The sequence below is a fragment of the Eucyclogobius newberryi genome, unplaced genomic scaffold (genome assembly GCF_026437365.1).
Source record: "Eucyclogobius newberryi isolate DKJ021-1_F unplaced genomic scaffold, fEucNew1.0.hap1 SCAF_4, whole genome shotgun sequence".
Lineage (NCBI taxonomy): Eukaryota > Metazoa > Chordata > Actinopteri > Gobiiformes > Gobiidae > Eucyclogobius > Eucyclogobius newberryi.
This window is the reverse complement of record NW_027316056.1, coordinates 23,683,101-23,701,257: the sequence shown is the minus strand read 5'-3', so window position 1 is coordinate 23,701,257 and position 18,157 is coordinate 23,683,101. Positions and strand designations below refer to the sequence as shown.

Below are 18,157 nucleotides of genomic sequence, written 5' to 3'. Positions count from 1 at the left end.
TTTGAGTTTGAAACAGGCAATATTACAAGTCCTTTAATATGTGTGAACAGGGCTGTAGTATTGAAAAAGCCCAATAACTTTGTGAAATGTTCCAAATGATTTGACCACCTAAGATAAATGTAAATGTTTGAATCAAATGATCAAACTAAACTAAGTAATGAAGTACTTAACTAAGATATTAACTGTACAATGGATAGATAATGTGATTGAATGCATTCAGTTTAGCGTCATATGTATAATGTTGCAGCTCACCAGATATGTTTTTATATTTCTTTGGATCACACTAAACTGTGTGAAATGGGGTGAAGAGTAGGGGCTCTGAACCCTAAAGCCTTGCAGAGCCTATCTGCCCACAATCATTTTCCAACCTGACTAAATAGTGTTATTATTCTTTATGTATTGCTTTGACTTTCAAAGGAACATAACAAATCAACTGGGCGACTGTGTCCTTGGCTTGTCAATACAGACTCTGCATAACTCTCTTCACTGAAGAATAACTGGCTGCAGAGCCTCACAATGGAAGCTAAGTCAAACCCGCGTTAGCTGCTGATTGATGGCATCACATATTCAACTCCTTCGGCCCCAGCTCATCTTTCTGTTGCCACAGCGACCGGGAGAAAGGTCGATGGGGTCATGCAGCTTGTGTGAAAGATCCTTTTGAGGACAACACACACAAATACAGTTTTGCAGTCAGCCTCATCGTCTTATTTGGTGGAAATGTCACACTGTCGCAATTTGTTAGTGGTGAGAATATTATCCTGGAGCAGAACAAACATCAGAAAGGGTCATTCCCACCTTTAGCAGCTCTTTCCTTCACCAGCCTGGAAGGTTTGAGAGAAGGAGGGAATGATGTTGGAATCCTTAGTTGCTACTTTCTAATAAAAATGTTTCGACAAGGCCGTTCCATGGCTGAAAGGGATGGTTTTACGAATGCAATTTAAAATAGCGTTGCAACTGTCATACCAGTGCTGGGGATCAAAACAGCTATTTTAACCCAACTAATTTTGGTTACAGAGCAAATGTGGTCTAACCCATTTTGTCAGTTACTGAATGTGAGCTGATCATTTTATTGTAGATGGTTGATACCGTGTTATAACTGGGCCTAAATCATATATATAATATTGACTTAATTACATGAAATGGCATTATAAGTGATTCACTGTTGTTGGACACTTTCAGGAGTTTAACCCAGAGGAGTTCTACCATCTGCTGGAGGCAGCGGAGGATCACGCCAAAGAGGGGCAGCTGATGAAGGAAGACATCCCCCGATATATCATCAGCCAACTGGGCCTGACCAGAGACCCACTGGAGGGTGAGCCAAGCAAATTTCACTTTTTATTACCTCATTACTTTATATTGTTATAGTTAATTACTCTATGTGCCAACGATATGCCATGGCAATTATGAGAGCTGCTAACATCAAATGAATACACTGAGAAGCTTGTATTTATCAACACTTTGATCTAGTAGAAATGAATCATGAAGCTCTAACTGACATGATGGTCTCCTCTCTGCGGTTGGTCAGTGTGTGGCCATAAAAGCAGCACCATTTGCTCTGTTCAGTCGTTCCTTAATCAACATGTCTTAAATTCAGGCCCAGCTCTAATTCACATCTACAATCTAATCCATCAGGAGCTGCTCATCAGCAAAAAGGTTTCAATAGCAATAAATCTCTATATACAATTTTCTAACTACTAATAAATATCTCAGTATTTGTCTTCTGTCTGATACATGTGCCGTACACCCACACACGGAGCTGCGAGCACAACAACACCCACAAGTATCCACATTTTCATTTATTTTCTTTTGAGACTTACACTCACCGTTTGTGTGCAGCTCAATTGTGTAGCAAAGAGTTAATAACTTCAAAATGGCTCCGTAAATTCATGTGTAACTAATTATCAGTCAGTTATTCTGTCCTCACTGTCTTTAAACAATGTATCGAAGCAGCTGTCAAATACAAAAGTGCAAGAAGAACTGTCTGCCAAATCCGCTGCAGAACTGGTGTAAATTGTGGGGGATGAAGAGAATAAAAGACAAAGAAATAAATAGGAAGATTTGTCATTGTTTTGTTTTCATTCTTCGCCTTTTCAAACCCTGAATGCATGTTTTGTTAAATCTCACCAGCTTCAATGTGTCAACGTGGGAGGCTAGTGTTTTGGCACAGATTGTTTTGTCTTTTCACCGTGACAGTGGGCTTACATCTTCACTAACATTTTGCCACAGAAATTGTAAGTCTCGACAGCTACGACAGTGAAGGACCGCACACTCCTGAGACGGACGATTCAACAGAGGTGAACACGCTCACTCTAACTCACGGATCAGAATGTACAACGTACGCTAAAACATGCTAAAATAATGTAAATTATTCTTTTGTCTTGAGGGAAAACCACGAGCCATCAAGCCTCCGTCTGAAGAGGACTTTCAAACCATCAAACTCATCAGCAATGGGGCATATGGGTAAAGCAGGAAGTCCATTTTCTACCATCTTTGTTCTACCATCTTGTCACGGGAGTCTTCTGGGTCAAAAAATGTCAGGGTTCTAAAAGTAAATGGCAAAATGCTGCTGCTGTCAGACTGTATAACAAACACTGCTAGCCCTGAACACGTGCAATACTGATTTAACCATGTGCAATACCGTCATATTCATGTGCAATACTGATTTAACCATATGCAATACCGTCATATTCATGTGCAATACTGAATTAACCATGTGCAATACCATCATATTCATGTGCAATACTGAATTAACCATGTGCAATACCGTCATATTCATGTGCAATACTGATTTAACCATATGCAATACCATCATATTCATGTGCAATACTGAATTAACCATGTGCAATACCGTCATATTCATGTGCAGTACTCACAAGCAATTAAGGCCATATTCATATGCATACAACTGATATAAATAAGAGTGTTTTTATTTTGTTTACTTACTTACTATTAGTATTATTTAGTCTTATGCTAGCTATGTTTTACTTTACTTTATTTTATTTTATTATTATCTTATTTTTATCTTTATCTTTTTATTTGATTTATCTACTTTATTTTATTTTCTTCTCCCTCCATTCCCTATTAAGATATGAGAGATATTAGAGGAGTTTTGTTAATAAGAGTTTTTTGTTTTGTTCATAAGAGTTCTTCTATTAAAGGTGCCATAACATGCTTTTTTCACGTTTCGTAATCTATCCTAAGTGTATAATTGATAATAATAAGGGTTGTGCAACACCTCTAACATAATAGTTAAGAAATATCACCCAGACCTTGGACCCCCTCACCAACCCGGAAATGCAAACGGCTTGGTTTGATATTCGCCCCCACCCTTGCGAAGAGCGATCTGGCTCCTCCGCCCAACCCGTGACGTAGTCTCAGAGCGCGTGTGTGCCCCGCCCACCCGTGACGTAGTGTGTGCCCCACAGCTGTCTGCTCCGCTCTGCGCCGCTCCGCCGCGCGAGTGACAACCGATAAAACTTCAGATCAACTACAGATCAGATCAGATCAGTCTACTTTGAGCCTAAATAAAACTGGTGTTAATTCTACAGCGTGCGCAGAACAGATATATATATATATATATATATATATATATATATATATATATATATATATATATATATATATACATAAGTCTTATGTCCATTGCGCTCTTATTTCCGGGTTTTTTTGGTATCGGATAGAACTTCTCTCCGTTTATTTTCCCGGTTGCTGCATCAACTGCCACATAAACCTTCACCATTGTGATAATGGTAAAGAGTGCAATATCATTAATGAAGTTTTGGGCCTCTTTGAACCGTGTTTCGTCGTAAATCGAAGCAGAAAAACTCTGGGGCTTGTATGGGGAGACACGGGAGCCTGGAGCAGCGCGGAGCCGGGGGGAAGGGGGCGGGAGGCGGCAGGCGGTAGGCGGGAGGGGGAAGGGGGAGGGGGGATGGGGAGAGGGGAGGGCGGATGGTGATGCGTGCCTGTGGTTATGACTCGCTCTTACACCCACCGCCCGTCAGTTTTGGAGATTCGAGGAAAGGAGATAGTCTGTAATATAGCTAAAAACTGCGGGAATCAATCAAAAAAACACTCTGGGTACATATATGGAGCACAAATAGCAATGTAAGAAGGTTAAAAGCTCTGAAAAGTCGATTTTGCATGTTAAGGGACCTTTAAGAGTGTTTTTTGAAACTTCCTATAATCTGTTTTTTCCCTCTGTATCTACTGCGTTGTAACAACGAAATTTCCCCATGTTTGGACATTAAAGGATTATCTTATATTATCTTAAAATGTCTGTGCAATCCGTCAATTGTCCAGGCAGCGTCCGCACTGGCAAAGGAAATTACTAATTTTGTTGACAAATGTTTTTTTTAGAGTGAATCCGTTTTGCCACTCATTCAAGTAGCTCCTTCAGTTCTTGAATAGTGTGTCTTGGACTGAAGAAGCTACTTTGATGAGAGTTCAACCATCTTTCTCTATGTAACATCCTGTGCGCCCACTTATATGCAACCCTAACTCTGTTCTTTTGTGTCACCCCTTCAAGTGCCGTTTACCTTGTCCGCCATCGGGAAACACGTCAGCGCTTTGCCATGAAGAAAATCAACAAACAGAACCTGATCTTGAGGAACCAGATCCAGCAGGCGTTTGTCGAGAGAGACATTTTAACCTTTGCAGAGAATCCCTTTGTCGTGTCTATGTTCTGCTCATTTGAAACACGCAGACACCTGTGCATGGTCATGGAGTATGTGGAGGGTAAAACAATGAAAAAGAATTGAACAAAACATATTCAAATTGAACTGAAGTCATGCTTCTACTTTAAAATACTTGTTTGTATTTTGTAGGCGGTGATTGTGCTACTCTGTTGAAGAACATCGGGGCTTTGCCAGTGGAGCTTGCGCGGATGTACTTTGCTGAAACTGTTCTAGCTCTTGAATACATCCACAACTATGGCATTGTGCACCGAGATCTCAAACCTGACAAGTGAGTGCTTGCAACTGACCAAACGTGGTCTTTAGGGGTGGGACGAGACGTAAATCCTGTGAGACAATACAAAACAAAAACCATAAACATCTTAAACATTATATAAGGCATTGGTTCTATAGCAAATGGGATTATTGCATTCTTCAGATGTCCGGTGTAACTACTGTAGATCAGCGGCAAGTTAAAAACGAACATTTCACAAGTTTGTCCTCCTTAGGGACTATGATCTTGTGGAATTGGTGATGTTTCTTCATCTTGTCCCGTCTCTAGTGATCATTATAGTTAGGGCAGTATCATTGACTTCATCCTTTATATATTTGTCTTTGTATGTATCCAAACAGTCTGTTAATCACCTCTATGGGCCACATCAAGCTCACTGATTTTGGATTATCGAAGATGGGTCTAATGAGTCTAACCACCAATTTGTATGAAGGGCACATAGAGAAAGATGCCAGAGAGTTTCTGGATAAACAGGTTTGTATTACAAATAATCAAGCTTGTAAAAGGCCATTTTTACTGATCATAGTGAGATTGTTGTCATTAACATCTACACAGTGAAATGGACAAGCTGAAATACAGGTCTGACTGCTCTGTTCAATCAGGTGTGTGGCACTCCAGAGTACATTGCCCCGGAGGTGATCCTTCGACAAGGTTATGGGAAACCTGTCGACTGGTGGGCCATGGGGATTATTCTATACGAGTTCTTGGTAGGATGCGTGCCCTTTTTTGGTGACACTCCCGAGGACCTGTTTGGGCAGGTAATCACAGGTAAGTTGCTGTATTTTATTGTGTCGTGTCTGTAGGTCTCTTGCCATTCTGCAATGTCTCTCTCTCTCTGACTGTTACAGATGATATTGTTTGGCCCAATGGGGACGATGCGCTACCTACAGACGCCCAGGCTCTCATCTCTGCCCTTTTACAGACCAATCCACTTGTGAGATTAGGGACAGGTATATGCCAATTTACCAGTCGTCATAACATGTCCTTAAACCTCTATAAACGATATAAATGAGCATAATTTGCCTGTCTAATTGAAATTGCGGACTGTGTTAGGCGGAGCTATTGAAGTGAAGGAGGATTCATTCTTCATTGGTTTGGATTGGAACAGTTTACTGAGACAGAAGGCTGAATTTGTCCCTCATCTTGAATCAGAGGAGGACACCAGCTACTTTGACAGTATGTATCACTCGATGTTTATTTTACTACTTCTTTTCCACTTAACAGGTTTATAGGACGGGCAATAATACTGTGACAGAGGCTAAGAGCTGTTATATTTTCTTTCCAGCGCGCGCAGACCGCTATCACCACATCAACACGTATGACGAAGACGACACCAACGATGATGAACCTGTGGAGATCAGACGGTTCTCGTCCTGCAGTCCCCGATTCAGCAAGGTCTGACCCTGCTCTTCTATCCCTCTGTTCTCGGCTCCCTTAATCTCTCTGCCTTTGGCATTTGCACAAAGGCACACGCTACAGCATGTTGGCCTAGAAGTACATTGATGAGACTCGATGTGGGGATAAAAGATGAAAATGGGTCAGGATTTCAACACCTGGTGTGTAGACCAGGTCACATGCTTCGAATTTATTCATTATCTGTTCAAACACATTTTCTCAGATGATCTTTCTTGTTCAATATGAAGTGTTGAAGCTCAGTGGCCTTTTTCAGCGTTTATTGTCAGTGAAAATTCAACTTGAGTATTTTTAGCACTCTCCTTTATGTCTTCTTAAGCTTACTTAACATTAGTAAGACACAGCTGCAGTAGTTGTTACCATGGTGCACTTTTCTCTAGACTTAAACTGTTGTCCTCCCCCACACATCTGTTACTTTGTACAGATTCATCCAGTATAAGTGACCATACTATCTATCACTAGCATTATGTGTTCAAAATGCATTGTTTGGTAGCTGATGGTATTCTTTGTTAACCTTTGAACACTTCTCGTGAAAAATCCAGGATTTATTTATATAAATTAAAGAACATCATGTCATCATCAATTTTATGTCATAAACCAAAAGTCAGGTTGATAATTATCTGATTAATTCCTCTCCTCATATTCTAACATTTTTCTTCGCATACAAATGTCTGTAGCTATTGCAGGCTAATGTATGTTTGAAATCCTGCCTCAGGTTTACAGCAGTATGGAGCATCTCGCTCAGTTGGAGCAAAAAGCCACTAACTCCGTCTCCCGTCGCGAGCACAGAAGCCCACGAGAAGACCGAGTGACCAAGAGAGAGAGTCTGGGCAGCTTCAGCATGAGAGACAAAGGCTGGAGGACTGGATCACCCGAGATGTGAGTTGTGAATAAAATTTTAATTGTAATCTATCTTTGTTTTGTAAAACATTGTTTGATTGTCCTTTATAATTCTAGGAAGCGTTTATCCTATTCAGAGTCTGTCTATATGGAGGGCGATGCCAGCCCTCCTCTTGCAGCTCGGAGACGTTTCTCTGCTCTGATGGACACACACCGCTTTGCCTCTGCTCTGGAGGGTGAGTCCGAACCAGTGGCGCGCCCTAGCCCTATAAGGGTTCGCGGAACTTCTTTGGATGGGTCTTGTGTCCCGTCACCAAGCCTCCTTGAGCAGCGGAACAACATGAAGGAGATCAACGCTGCAGGTATGTGCATTTTGTTCTGAAAAAATAATCTGAAAGTGTAGGTGGTGAAATATCTGTGACTGACACCTAGCCTGAGTGTGTAGGATGCAGTCTTTTGTAAACACTTTCAAAAACTATATTTAATGACATGTTTATCAAAACTTTTCAGACAAGACCTGTAAACAAGGAGAACTTCCAGCAGTAACCACAAGCGTCAGCACTCTGTCCCCTGACCTCAGTGCACTCGATCGGGATGTGATTACCCCTCTATATGATCCTCTTGGCTCGCGAGTCACCAATGATCTAGTGCTGCGCAGGGCACGTCAGAAGCCATTACCTGCTGATAGTGAAAAACGCAATTCAAGAACTGGAAACAAAGTCATCAAGTCAGCCTCTGCAACTGCTCTCTCTGTTATTATACCATCAGGTAATACAGAAAGATGAATAATCCTGTGGCTTTGACATGAGTGTGGCTTTAATATGAATATGTTCTGTCTTCAGTAGATCAACATGGGGGATTTTCTCCTTTGGCAAGTCCTATGTCCCCTCACTCGTTCTCCTCTAACCCTTCGTCCCGGGACTCATCTCCCAGCAGAGATTTCTTCCCTGCTGTGAGTGTGCTGCGCTCCCCCATCACTATCCACCGCTCGGGGAAGAAATATGGCTTCACCCTCAGGGCTATCAGAGTCTACATAGGAGACAGTGACATCTACAGTGTCCACCACATTGTTTGGGTAAGAACAAACACATGCCGGATGTTCAAGCCTCAATAACACAAGTACAATATCTGCAATAAATAAGTGGCACGATAAAACACAAGTGGTTGTTACTTATTCAACTCTCTTCAGGTCAAATCTACAAAAAAATAAGGAAAAGTTACCCACAGATGCAAAGAAAGACTACACAAGATTAATATTAGGCCTTAAAAATGTACTTCCAGCTTTGTGCAATAACTTGATATAGTAGTAATTATCATGACAAACTTACTAATGTTTTGTGTAAGTTCTGTGACCCAGCAGACAATTTTCTTCACAGTATACATACATGATCAGTTCAGATAAAGAGTTTTATAACGTTCTGTTTAAAATTGGTGGGATCCCATTATATCTGCATTGGCCATCATTGTTTTGTGTTTGATGTGTCTTGCCAGCATTTGGAGGATGGTGGCCCTGCTCAGGAAGCTGGCCTCTGCGCTGGTGACCTCATCACTCATGTCAACGGAGAGCCTGTCCATGGTCTAGTCCACACTGAAGTGGTTGAACTTATTCTCAAGGTACAAATGTCAGAGCCAGGAACACGACCACCTCCCTTATTTTTTATAGGGAGGTTTTATAGATTATTACTGATTATGACAGATTCTATAAAGTTCCCTCATCTCTATGTGACCTTAAGGCTAATGGGTTTAGATATTCCAACATATTCAAATTGTGAATGGTGGTTACTATTGTGCACAAAGAAAAATATTAATTTAATACATAATTACTAATGTAAGTAATTATGTATTACTAATGGATGTATACATTTAAGAAAACTCCTTTTTCTTAAATTTCCTGTATTTATGACCAGTTCTACACCTGATGAATATTAAACGTTTCTACTTCACAGAGTGGTAACAAGGTTACTGTGACCACTACTCCATTTGAAAACACCTCCATCAAAGTGGGTCCTGCCCGCAAAGCCAGTTACAAATGTAAAATGGCCAGACGAAATAAAAAGACCATGGGAAAAGACAGTCAAGACAGGTAATACAGTACAATAAATCTCCATTTGTTATTGTCTCATTCATAAAGCTGTTAGTATTTCTTTTACTTGAGTTATTATTTCATAAATTGTCATTCTCTTTGTGATTGCATTTCAGTAAAAAGCGGAGCTCTCTGTTTCGTAAAATCACAAAACAGTCCAATCTACTGCACACGAGCCGCAGCCTGTCATCTTTGAACCGCTCCCTGTCCTCAAGTGAAAGTCTTCCTGGCTCTCCGACACACAGCTTGTCCGCACGGTCACCCACTCAGGGATACCGTTCCACTCCTGAGCCTTCCTATCCGGGTAAGAGTCATATACAGAACCTCAATAAGTATGACATAACAGAATAACCTAAATGTAATGTTTTTTTTTAATTCAAGGTGCATCATCTCAAAGCAGTTCGTCATCATCAAGCACTCCAAACTCCCCCGCGCCCTCGCAGCACATGAGGCCAAGCTCTCTGCATGGTCTGTCCCCTAAGCTGCATCGTCAGTATCGATCTGCCCGATGCAAATCTGCTGGTAATATTCCCCTTTCTCCTCTGGCTCACACCCCGTCTCCTACGCAGTCGTCTCCTCCTCCTCTTCCCGGCCACACAGTAGGCAGCTCCAACACAACGCAGTCTTTTCCTGTCAAACTCCACTCCTCTCCTCCAGTGGTTCGCCCCAGGCCTAAGAGCGCAGAGCCCCCACGATCACCTCTTCTTAAGCGGGTACAGTCAGCAGAGAAACTGGGCTCACCTTTGACCCAGTCCAGTTCAACAGGGGGGCTGGGAGGTCCACTAAGGAAGCACAGTCTAGAAGTGCAGCACTCTGAATACCGAAAGGATGCCTTTCTCTGTGAGCTTGGCCTGCAGAGTTTACTTGAGACGGATGGAGAAAATTTACCACCAAATCCTACTATGTCCTCATCTTCATCATCACTTCCTGAGACTGGAGTGCTAAAGCCTGTGAGGAGACTAGGCAGGCAGGAATCCCCTCTTAGCAGAGAGACACTCCTAGCTGAGAGCGAGAGAGGACGAGAAAGGGGGACAGAGAGAGAATCTGAGCCCGTTATGGAGAGACCAAGTAGACTTGGACCCGCTTGCCAAAGAAGATCTCAGCATGAACTTTTTTTAATTGAACAGAACAGAGGACATGTAGATGTTTCTAAAACTGCTGGGACCCTAACCAAACCTATAGACAGTGTAGATGGACAGAGAGGCCTTGTTAAAGCTCACCAGAAACAAACAGATTTCATATCAAAGTTGGAACAGAAAAAAGTGTCTTATAATAATGACCCAAAGGAGCACTTTAAGCAAGAGGTCAACAACAAAGGCCACTCTGGGTTAAGCTGTGCTGCCATCAGCAAGGGGTCTTCTTCTTCTGTGGATAAAAACATGCTAGGAATGAACAAAACCTTCAAATCATCAGGAATGGGGGAGAGTTTGCGAAAGGAATGTAATGATATCGGTTCCAAAAGCCCCAAGCTCCAGCCGAGAGTACTGGCTCCTGTGGTCCCTCCCCATGGACAGCCCCTCTCACTGGGAAAGGTCCGCCAGGGGCTTGGGTCTGTCAACTGCTACAGGGGCACGCTCGACTGGGAGGACAAGTGTCGCCTGGAGGTGGTGGAAGAGCACTCCCCTTCGCCCTCACCGTCACCCACTGCTGTCACCCCCTCCCTTTGTGGACCCTCCCTTTGTAAATCACGACCTGTTTCCCCTGGTGACAAGACAAGCTTTGTAAGCCAGCTGACTACTGTAGCCAAAAATGTCCTTGCACCCATCAAACTGGGGTCCCAGGAGGGGTCTAAGAGCAAAGAGCAGCAGAGTAAAGGAGCAGAAGAGAAACAGGTGGGCATAGGGGGGAGATGTGACACTTCTTCAGGGGGTCGAGGCACTGTCGGGACAGCAGTGGCCACCAAAGGTCCTGCCAATTCACCACTGGAAAAAGCTGCCACAGGTAGCAGCCCACCTAAAATTTGAAAATATGGGTCTGTAAACCTTGTTTCAACAAATGCCTTTTATGAACTGATGTTAAAGCACTTATTACGCTGTACATTCCAGTTTTAAAATATTATATTATTATGTTATTTAATGAATCACTGGAAGAATTTAAAACCAGGGGCACTATTGTGCTCTTAGGTGCACTAACTGTACCATTTTATCACAAATGATTAAATGTGAGGACTCCTCCAGTGTAACAAAGGACACTTTATCTGATGTTTATGTGTGTGTCTGTGAATGCATGACATATGATACTGTACAGTTACTGATTAATTAAAATGGTCAAAAGTGCTTTACTAATCAAAACATGCTGAATACTGTGAACACCAAATCCAGAGTCTCATTTCTTTCAGCCGGCCCTTATCCTCTGACGACTGAATAAAAACAAAAGTGATGCAGTGTTAAATAAATAATTTCTCCAGCTCTCAGTTAGTGGACAGTGCACAGTCTTTGTGTGCGTTACCTCAGGCCTTTTCTCTTGGTCACTGAAGGCTGTGTCCTGCTTCTGTGGAAGAGCTGAGCACAGAGCTTATCTGCTCTTTGCAGGAGGGCCACTAAAGCCTCTTCCCTACTTTGACTAAATGACTTCAACCTCATACTCGCACTAATATCCATGCAACCACAGTGCCACAGTAGGCAGCAGTGTCAGCAAATGTTTTTAAATCCTTTCAATGTGTGAGCATGACATGTTAGTATAACATTTTCTCTCATGATTATAAATTTTACAATTCTTTCTGGAAAGATTAAATATGTACTAACAGCAAGTTGATAGCATCTGATGGTAATGAAATATAAAGCAGAAATTATACAAGCACATAAACAATGAAAACAGTATGGATTTAAAGTAGGCATTTCTGAATGTAGCATAAATACAAAGGGCTTTTGGTTGAATTCCTCAAGACTGTGGTGACCAATGGGTACAGACTTAGGCTTGGGTGAGTTACATGTAACTCTAGGATTCAATGGGAAAGTTAAAGTGGACAACACTGGAAAGACATTTAAACACAATTAAATCTACATTGTCCAGTATATGGTATTTCAGTATAATTTGTGTATTACGCAAACTATACAAGATAAGATTTTATAACACATATTTTCTAACTTGATGTACAGTTATTTTGAACTTGGCTAAGAGGTCCTTAATTGTTTAGGCCTTTATCTGCTTTGTTTAGGGATTGTTTGAATAACCTTAAAGTTGATGGCTTAATTTTCTCTATTTGTTCTTGTAGTATTAGTCCATACTGGAGGTCATGTGAAAACATGGCTGATTTAATTGTTTTAACAATTGCATCTAAGTTCTCTTAGTTTTAATTGCCCAAAGCAATTAGATAGCTATTGAATATTAAGTCTATTCAAATAGTGTATTGATTGGTTTAGAGGAAAATGGGAGAAAATGGCAAGCCCGCAGTAATTGGTACTATACTGCCCTCCAGTGTCCATTGTAGAATTATATTCTGTCTGATAACAAACGACACGCAGCCCAAAACTCAAGGCTTTTCTAGGATTCAATGGGAAAGTTAAAGTTGGTACTTGAACGTGTGTTTTTTTACAATGTTGATGTGACTGTTAACATTGATTATTTAAACCATTCCTTTTATATTTTTTGTAAACTGGTTCCTTTTTAATCTAACAAAGCAAACAGTAATCATGTCCATTTTAAGGCATTTTCAGTCCTCTGTGCTCTGTACTAGTGCTAGATGTGAAAATATTGTGCTTGTCAGTACAATTGCACTTTATTTGGGAAATTCTTAATTGTAATATAATTATTTAAAAACAAAATATAGAGAAAGAAACACGAATGTCAAAGTATGAACAACATTCCATGTTTCTCTGTTCACTGAAAATGTATTTATTTGTATCATGGAGCGTTTTTGTTTGTAATAGATGTGATTTAAAACAGACTCCTTGACTGGAGTACATGTAATAAAATTAAGGAATACATTTTGTCCTGACCATATTTGTATTGCAATGAACGTCATTATATCAGTCTCAAATAGGTAAGCTACAATGCTTTCGTCAGTGGTTGTGGTTGCAACATTGACATTCAGTCATTTATGCATGAATGGACGTGGTCATTAATAATAGTAGAGGTGGCAAATCTCCGGCTGGATTGTTTGAGCTCCATGCTCACACACCACAAACGGACAATCGCCATTTAAAGCAACAACAACAACAACAACAACAACAACAACAACAACAGCAACATAACCAGAGCAAAGACAATGTGCTCACAATAAAGTTCAAGCTTGAACTTGATACATGGTGAAATATCTTTCTTATAACTTTTATCACATCAAGATAAATATAAATAATGCTGTGTATATTGGAGGTAGTACGGAAGCGTTTGATTATTATTTTTCATCAGTTTCACGTTTTACATGATACAATCACTTTATTTCGAAAAAAAAGAAAGAAAAAATTAAATTACACACATAGACCCTAAGTATCAGACAGCACTTCATTTCCCATCATGCATTTGGACTCTGTAGTCTATGAAGGCGCTGCAGGTGCTCTTCACCTTGTAGGGCCGCCTTAAGCCGCCTTGATCTCACGATATTAAAAGGGCTGGCCATGCTGGCCATAGGGGGCTGGCCATGGATGTATTATATTATCGGGGCTGGCGCTCAGGTGTCGCAGGTTCGTCCGCCTTGCTCTGTAATGCATCCATGGCCTTGCTCTGCTTAAACAAGCCTAGTCTATTTAGTCCAGTCCCCTTGAACCAATCAGAGCGCAGCAGCAAAGGGCAACAGGAAGTGATAATCTTCAGATATGAGCGATGCTTGGTCGAAGACAACCGTGTCTACCTTCTCTCACCTTAAAACATATTTAACCGGATTTCTTCTTCAGTTTTCAACGTGAAGCCTCTAGTTTCTCTGGTGAGTGCCCTTATTTGTTGCCGTCTTAGCACAATCAATAGATGACCATAAACCATGACTTGGCTGGTACAGAAGTAAAAGCTAGGCTAGCATGCTAGCTTTAGCAGCCTATGTATGTCTTTGCTAGATTTTCCAGCAGATGATGGGGATAAATTTGAAAAAAAAAACTGTCGCCTTTAAACTTTGATGTGATTCCCTTAGCTTGTATTTTAATCGTTTTGTGGGGTTAAAAAAACAAATCTAAATTAATGAAAATTTACTGTCAAACATCACTGTATCAATAGTGTCCATTGGCAGATTGTGCTGATAAAACAGTTGTATGTTCAATTGAATGCAACAGACAGTGATCAAATGCTCACAAGTGTTTCTTTTCCCACATTGCAAGACTGTGTTCTTGTTCCTTGTTTAAACTGCGACTCATGTCATTTCAGGTACGAGTAGAATAAAAGAACTTCCGTAATGTCTTGGTTTCAAACGTTTCGCAATCGCTGAATATTTTATTTCAGTAGTGATTAGTTTTTTTCTCCTTACACTACATCAATTGAGTGTGAAAGTCAGGTGACTTTAAACATTCTTTTATTTTGAATTGTACTTCAATAACTAATCAACCCATTTGTTTTTATAATGGCTTATTTTTTCTCACAATTATTCATACTAATTATCCTTGTTGTATTGCCTCTTTAGCTCTGATTAACAATGAAGAGGTCTGGTCTGCAGATCTGAGCCATGAACTCGGTGTCCCCCAGTGCAGTGCAGTACGTGGGGGGTGTGATGCAGGATGAGCTTATGGACATCCGCAGGCAACAGGACAGGTTTGGGCCCAGGCCGTCACATAATCCTGATCCCACCAGAGAGACAGCAGAAGAGCCAGATGAAGTGGATAAACTGAAAGCTAAATTTATTTCAGTCTGGAACAATGTAAAATATGGTCAGTTTTCAACATTGTTTTTTTGTTTTGAAATCTGTTGTTGTCTTTGTTTTAGAAATAACCTAGGACGTTTAAATGTTTTTTGTTTCCCCCCAAGGCTGGACAATAAAGACTAAAACATCTTTCAACAAAATCTCACCAGTCAACATCTTGGGACAATCATTTCTACTCAACAGTGAGGGTAATATTTACACACACAGTTGATAAAACATAGTAAAACAAGTGTTATGAATGTATGAATTCCATATAATTGCCTCAGGGCGGGGCTGAAGGCCCTGAATGATTCCTTTTGCACATGCAAAACTGGGACAGATGTAATTCACACTTTATGTTGATGTGCTGACTCAGATGAGGTAGAGCGATTCCGTCTGGCCTTTGCATCTCGGATTTGGATGACCTACAGAAAGGAGTTTCCTCAACTAGAGGGCACCTCGTGGACAACAGACTGTGGCTGGGGCTGCATGTTGCGTAGTGGCCAGATGATGCTGGCACAGGGGCTTTTGGTCCATTTGATGCCCAGAGGTTTGATGACTGAATTATTCATTCAAATTCATTCATGATAAATAATAATATGGGTGCCTAACTTAATTTGACTCCTTTAGATTGGATTTGGCCAGATGCTCATCAGCTAACTGATGTGGATTTTGAGGTTTTTCATCCTCGGTCTCCAGTTAGAGCAGTTGGTATTCCCATTCCCTCATTTGCCACTCCTCGAATCCATAACACCCCTGAGAAAACTCTTACAAGTGACAATATGGCCCGAATGACCCAGCGAAAAAGACCTGAGTATACAAGAGATATGCAGGTGGAGCCCATCCACCACAACCTCCTCACGTGGTTTGAGGACCAGCCGCTTGCACCGTTCGGAGTTCATGAATTGGTGGAAATTGGCAAGAGTTCAGGAAAAAAAGCAGGAGACTGGTATGGTCCCTCCATAGTCGCTCACATACTTAGGTAAGTTTTTTTCTCTCCAGCAAATTAAAAAATGTGTTGGCAATTTTGTGTTTTTATTTTTATATTTTTAGGAAAGCTGTGGCAAAAACCTCAGTAGTCCATAACCTGGCTGTATATGTGGCTCAGGATTGCACAGGTGAGTTCTTGTTTGATATTAATGCTGTACCTGTGATAACAGTTATCATTCATATATATATATATATATATATATATATATATATATATATATATATATATATATATATATATATATATATATATATATATATATATATATATATATATATATATATATATATATATATATATATATATATATATATATATATATATATATATATATATATATAATTTCCCTTCATTTTTAGTGTACAAGGGGGATGTTTTACACCAATGTGATTTGTCACAAAGAAGTCCGTTTCCCAGTGATCAGTCCAACCACTCTTGGAAGTCAGTTATCATACTTGTACCTGTTCGTTTGGGGGGCGAAGCTCTAAACCCTTCCTACATTGAATGTGTAAAGGTTTGTTAATTCAACTTTTATTTATAATGTTGGATTGTTACCAGCTTTGGTTTATATGTACCTTGTTTATTTTCTTATTAATCCAGAACATCCTTGAACTTGAGTGTTGCATTGGTATCATTGGAGGCAAACCAAAACACTCACTATACTTCATTGGTTTTCAAGGTGAGATGCTACTGGCAATACTCTTTGCAAAAATGTTGGATAGTTTAAGGATGAATCATTATTGCTCATAATTTTCAACTGCTATGATGTAAGATAAAAAAAACACCCACAAATTAAATGTATTACTCAAATTAGTTTCTTACTAGCATCAAAATGAGACATTGTAGATTGTTGTTTAACTGGTGACTTGGTCTTATTAACTTTCCCCAATATGTTTGTTGTTATTTTCCACATGACATACAGTACAGTCAGTAATTCATGAAGAATTGTTTCTCATTGACTCTTGGTTTCTGGCAGATGAACAGTTGCTTTATCTGGATCCTCATTATTGTCAGCCGGTGGTCGATGTCACTGAAGTTAACTTTTCACCAGAGGTTTGTTTATTTTTGTGGATTTGTTTTTAAGTTTGAGATACTTATTAATATACTGACATACTTAAATACATTATTTTCTCCTCTGCAGTCATTCCACTGTAGTTCACCTAAAAAGATGCCTTTTAATCGTATGGACCCTAGCTGCACCATTGGTTTCTATGCCAAAACCAAAACAGACTTTGAATCACTCTGTTCTGCTGTTAGTACGGTGAGTTGTTTCTCTTTTACTTTCACGTGAAGGCTTTACAGATTGAAAAATATTATTTAAGCAGATGAAATGTTTCTTCTTGTCTTATACCGTTAGGCTCTTTCTTCAACTAAGGAGAAATACCCCATCTTCACGTTTGTGGAGGGGCGAGGCCAGGACTATAGAGTGGAGGGCCACAGCAATAACCACAGTATTGCCACAGCCCACAATTTACCCCCATTTACTGTTGAAAACTCTTACGATCGAAGAAACAGTGATGAGTTTGTCTTCTTGTGAAGCACGGCGGAAGCTGCTTCTTCCATCAGATGAAGAAAAGGCAATCGGGAGCCTCTTGGTATCATGAACTGTATGTTGTGTGGGACAGACTGAGATTGTTTGTAACAACCTCACTTGCTGTTGTATAAATAAGTATAGAAAGTCTCTGTCTAAAAATATTTAAAATGTTTATTTAAATTATCATTTAATTTTTCTGGTATGAATTGAATTCTGGAGCTATTCATTGATCTTGCCACTTACTGTGAGAGGCTGGATAGTTGTAAATATTATCTAGTGTACATTAGTTTTGTGTATTTATCAGAAGTGTGTTTGAGAGTGTATGCATAAACCCTCCCTTTTGTGTGTTTTAAAGACTTAAATTACTGTTACATACTTATTATTTATTTGTTCAGTCCTGAGAATTACAGTAAATGTATAATTCATACATGCCTCAATTCTCTCCAAGATCATTATTAACATTTGTTATAGTTGTCAAATCTACTTATATCACTTATATCTGATAATGGTGCAATGATGTGAAAGCACTCCTAAAATTATTTGCATTTCATTTTCTGAATCATCTGATTA

General features: G+C 40.1%; 2 protein-coding genes across 4 annotated transcripts in view; both read left to right on the top strand.

The window, feature by feature from the left end:
* The window catches only part of mast1a (microtubule associated serine/threonine kinase 1a), a 45,388-nt gene extending 32,163 nt beyond the window's left edge, over window positions 1–13,225 (top strand). For 2 of the 3 annotated variants that reach the window (XM_072464057.1, XM_072464056.1), the window contains 18 exons: window positions 1,180–1,312; window positions 2,227–2,294; window positions 2,384–2,460; window positions 4,529–4,737; window positions 4,827–4,965; window positions 5,307–5,439; window positions 5,568–5,733; window positions 5,814–5,915; window positions 6,019–6,141; window positions 6,251–6,360; window positions 7,094–7,257; window positions 7,336–7,580; window positions 7,729–7,986; window positions 8,061–8,293; window positions 8,710–8,832; window positions 9,165–9,301; window positions 9,418–9,605; window positions 9,683–13,225. In XM_072464057.1, the coding sequence (XP_072320158.1) occupies window positions 1,180–1,312; window positions 2,227–2,294; window positions 2,384–2,460; window positions 4,529–4,737; window positions 4,827–4,965; window positions 5,307–5,439; window positions 5,568–5,733; window positions 5,814–5,915; window positions 6,019–6,141; window positions 6,251–6,360; window positions 7,094–7,257; window positions 7,336–7,580; window positions 7,729–7,986; window positions 8,061–8,293; window positions 8,710–8,832; window positions 9,165–9,301; window positions 9,418–9,605; window positions 9,683–11,265 (4,191 nt within the window). In that variant the 3' untranslated portion in view covers window positions 11,266–13,225. The remainder of the gene's footprint in view (window positions 1–1,179; window positions 1,313–2,226; window positions 2,295–2,383; window positions 2,461–4,528; window positions 4,738–4,826; window positions 4,966–5,306; window positions 5,440–5,567; window positions 5,734–5,813; window positions 5,916–6,018; window positions 6,142–6,250; window positions 6,361–7,093; window positions 7,258–7,335; window positions 7,581–7,728; window positions 7,987–8,060; window positions 8,294–8,709; window positions 8,833–9,164; window positions 9,302–9,417; window positions 9,606–9,682) is intronic. The other variant, XM_072464058.1, reaches the window with a different exon arrangement.
* Window positions 13,226–14,033: 808 nt separating this feature from the next.
* Window positions 14,034–18,060, top strand: atg4da (autophagy related 4D, cysteine peptidase a). Its single transcript, XM_072463229.1, has 11 exons — window positions 14,034–14,162; window positions 14,847–15,090; window positions 15,188–15,271; window positions 15,439–15,612; window positions 15,693–16,044; window positions 16,116–16,180; window positions 16,413–16,567; window positions 16,654–16,732; window positions 17,030–17,106; window positions 17,195–17,314; window positions 17,411–18,060. The coding sequence occupies exons 2-11, from the start codon at window positions 14,889–14,891 to the stop codon at window positions 17,588–17,590; spliced, it is 1,488 nt and encodes a 495-aa protein (XP_072319330.1). The 5' UTR covers window positions 14,034–14,162; window positions 14,847–14,888; the 3' UTR covers window positions 17,591–18,060.
* The last annotated feature ends 97 nt before the right edge of the window (window positions 18,061–18,157 follow it).

Excerpts from the sequence above, each read along its gene's own strand:
- atg4da (XM_072463229.1), top strand. The coding sequence starts at position 14,889 with ATGAACTCGGTGTCCCCCAGTGCAGTGCAGTACGTGGGGGGTGTGATG. Across the intron at positions 15,091-15,187 it reads CTGGAACAATGTAAAATATG|GCTGGACAATAAAGACTAAA; the intron begins GTCAGTTTTCAA and ends TTTCCCCCCAAG. Across the intron at positions 16,733-17,029 it reads ATACTTCATTGGTTTTCAAG|ATGAACAGTTGCTTTATCTG; the intron begins GTGAGATGCTAC and ends GGTTTCTGGCAG.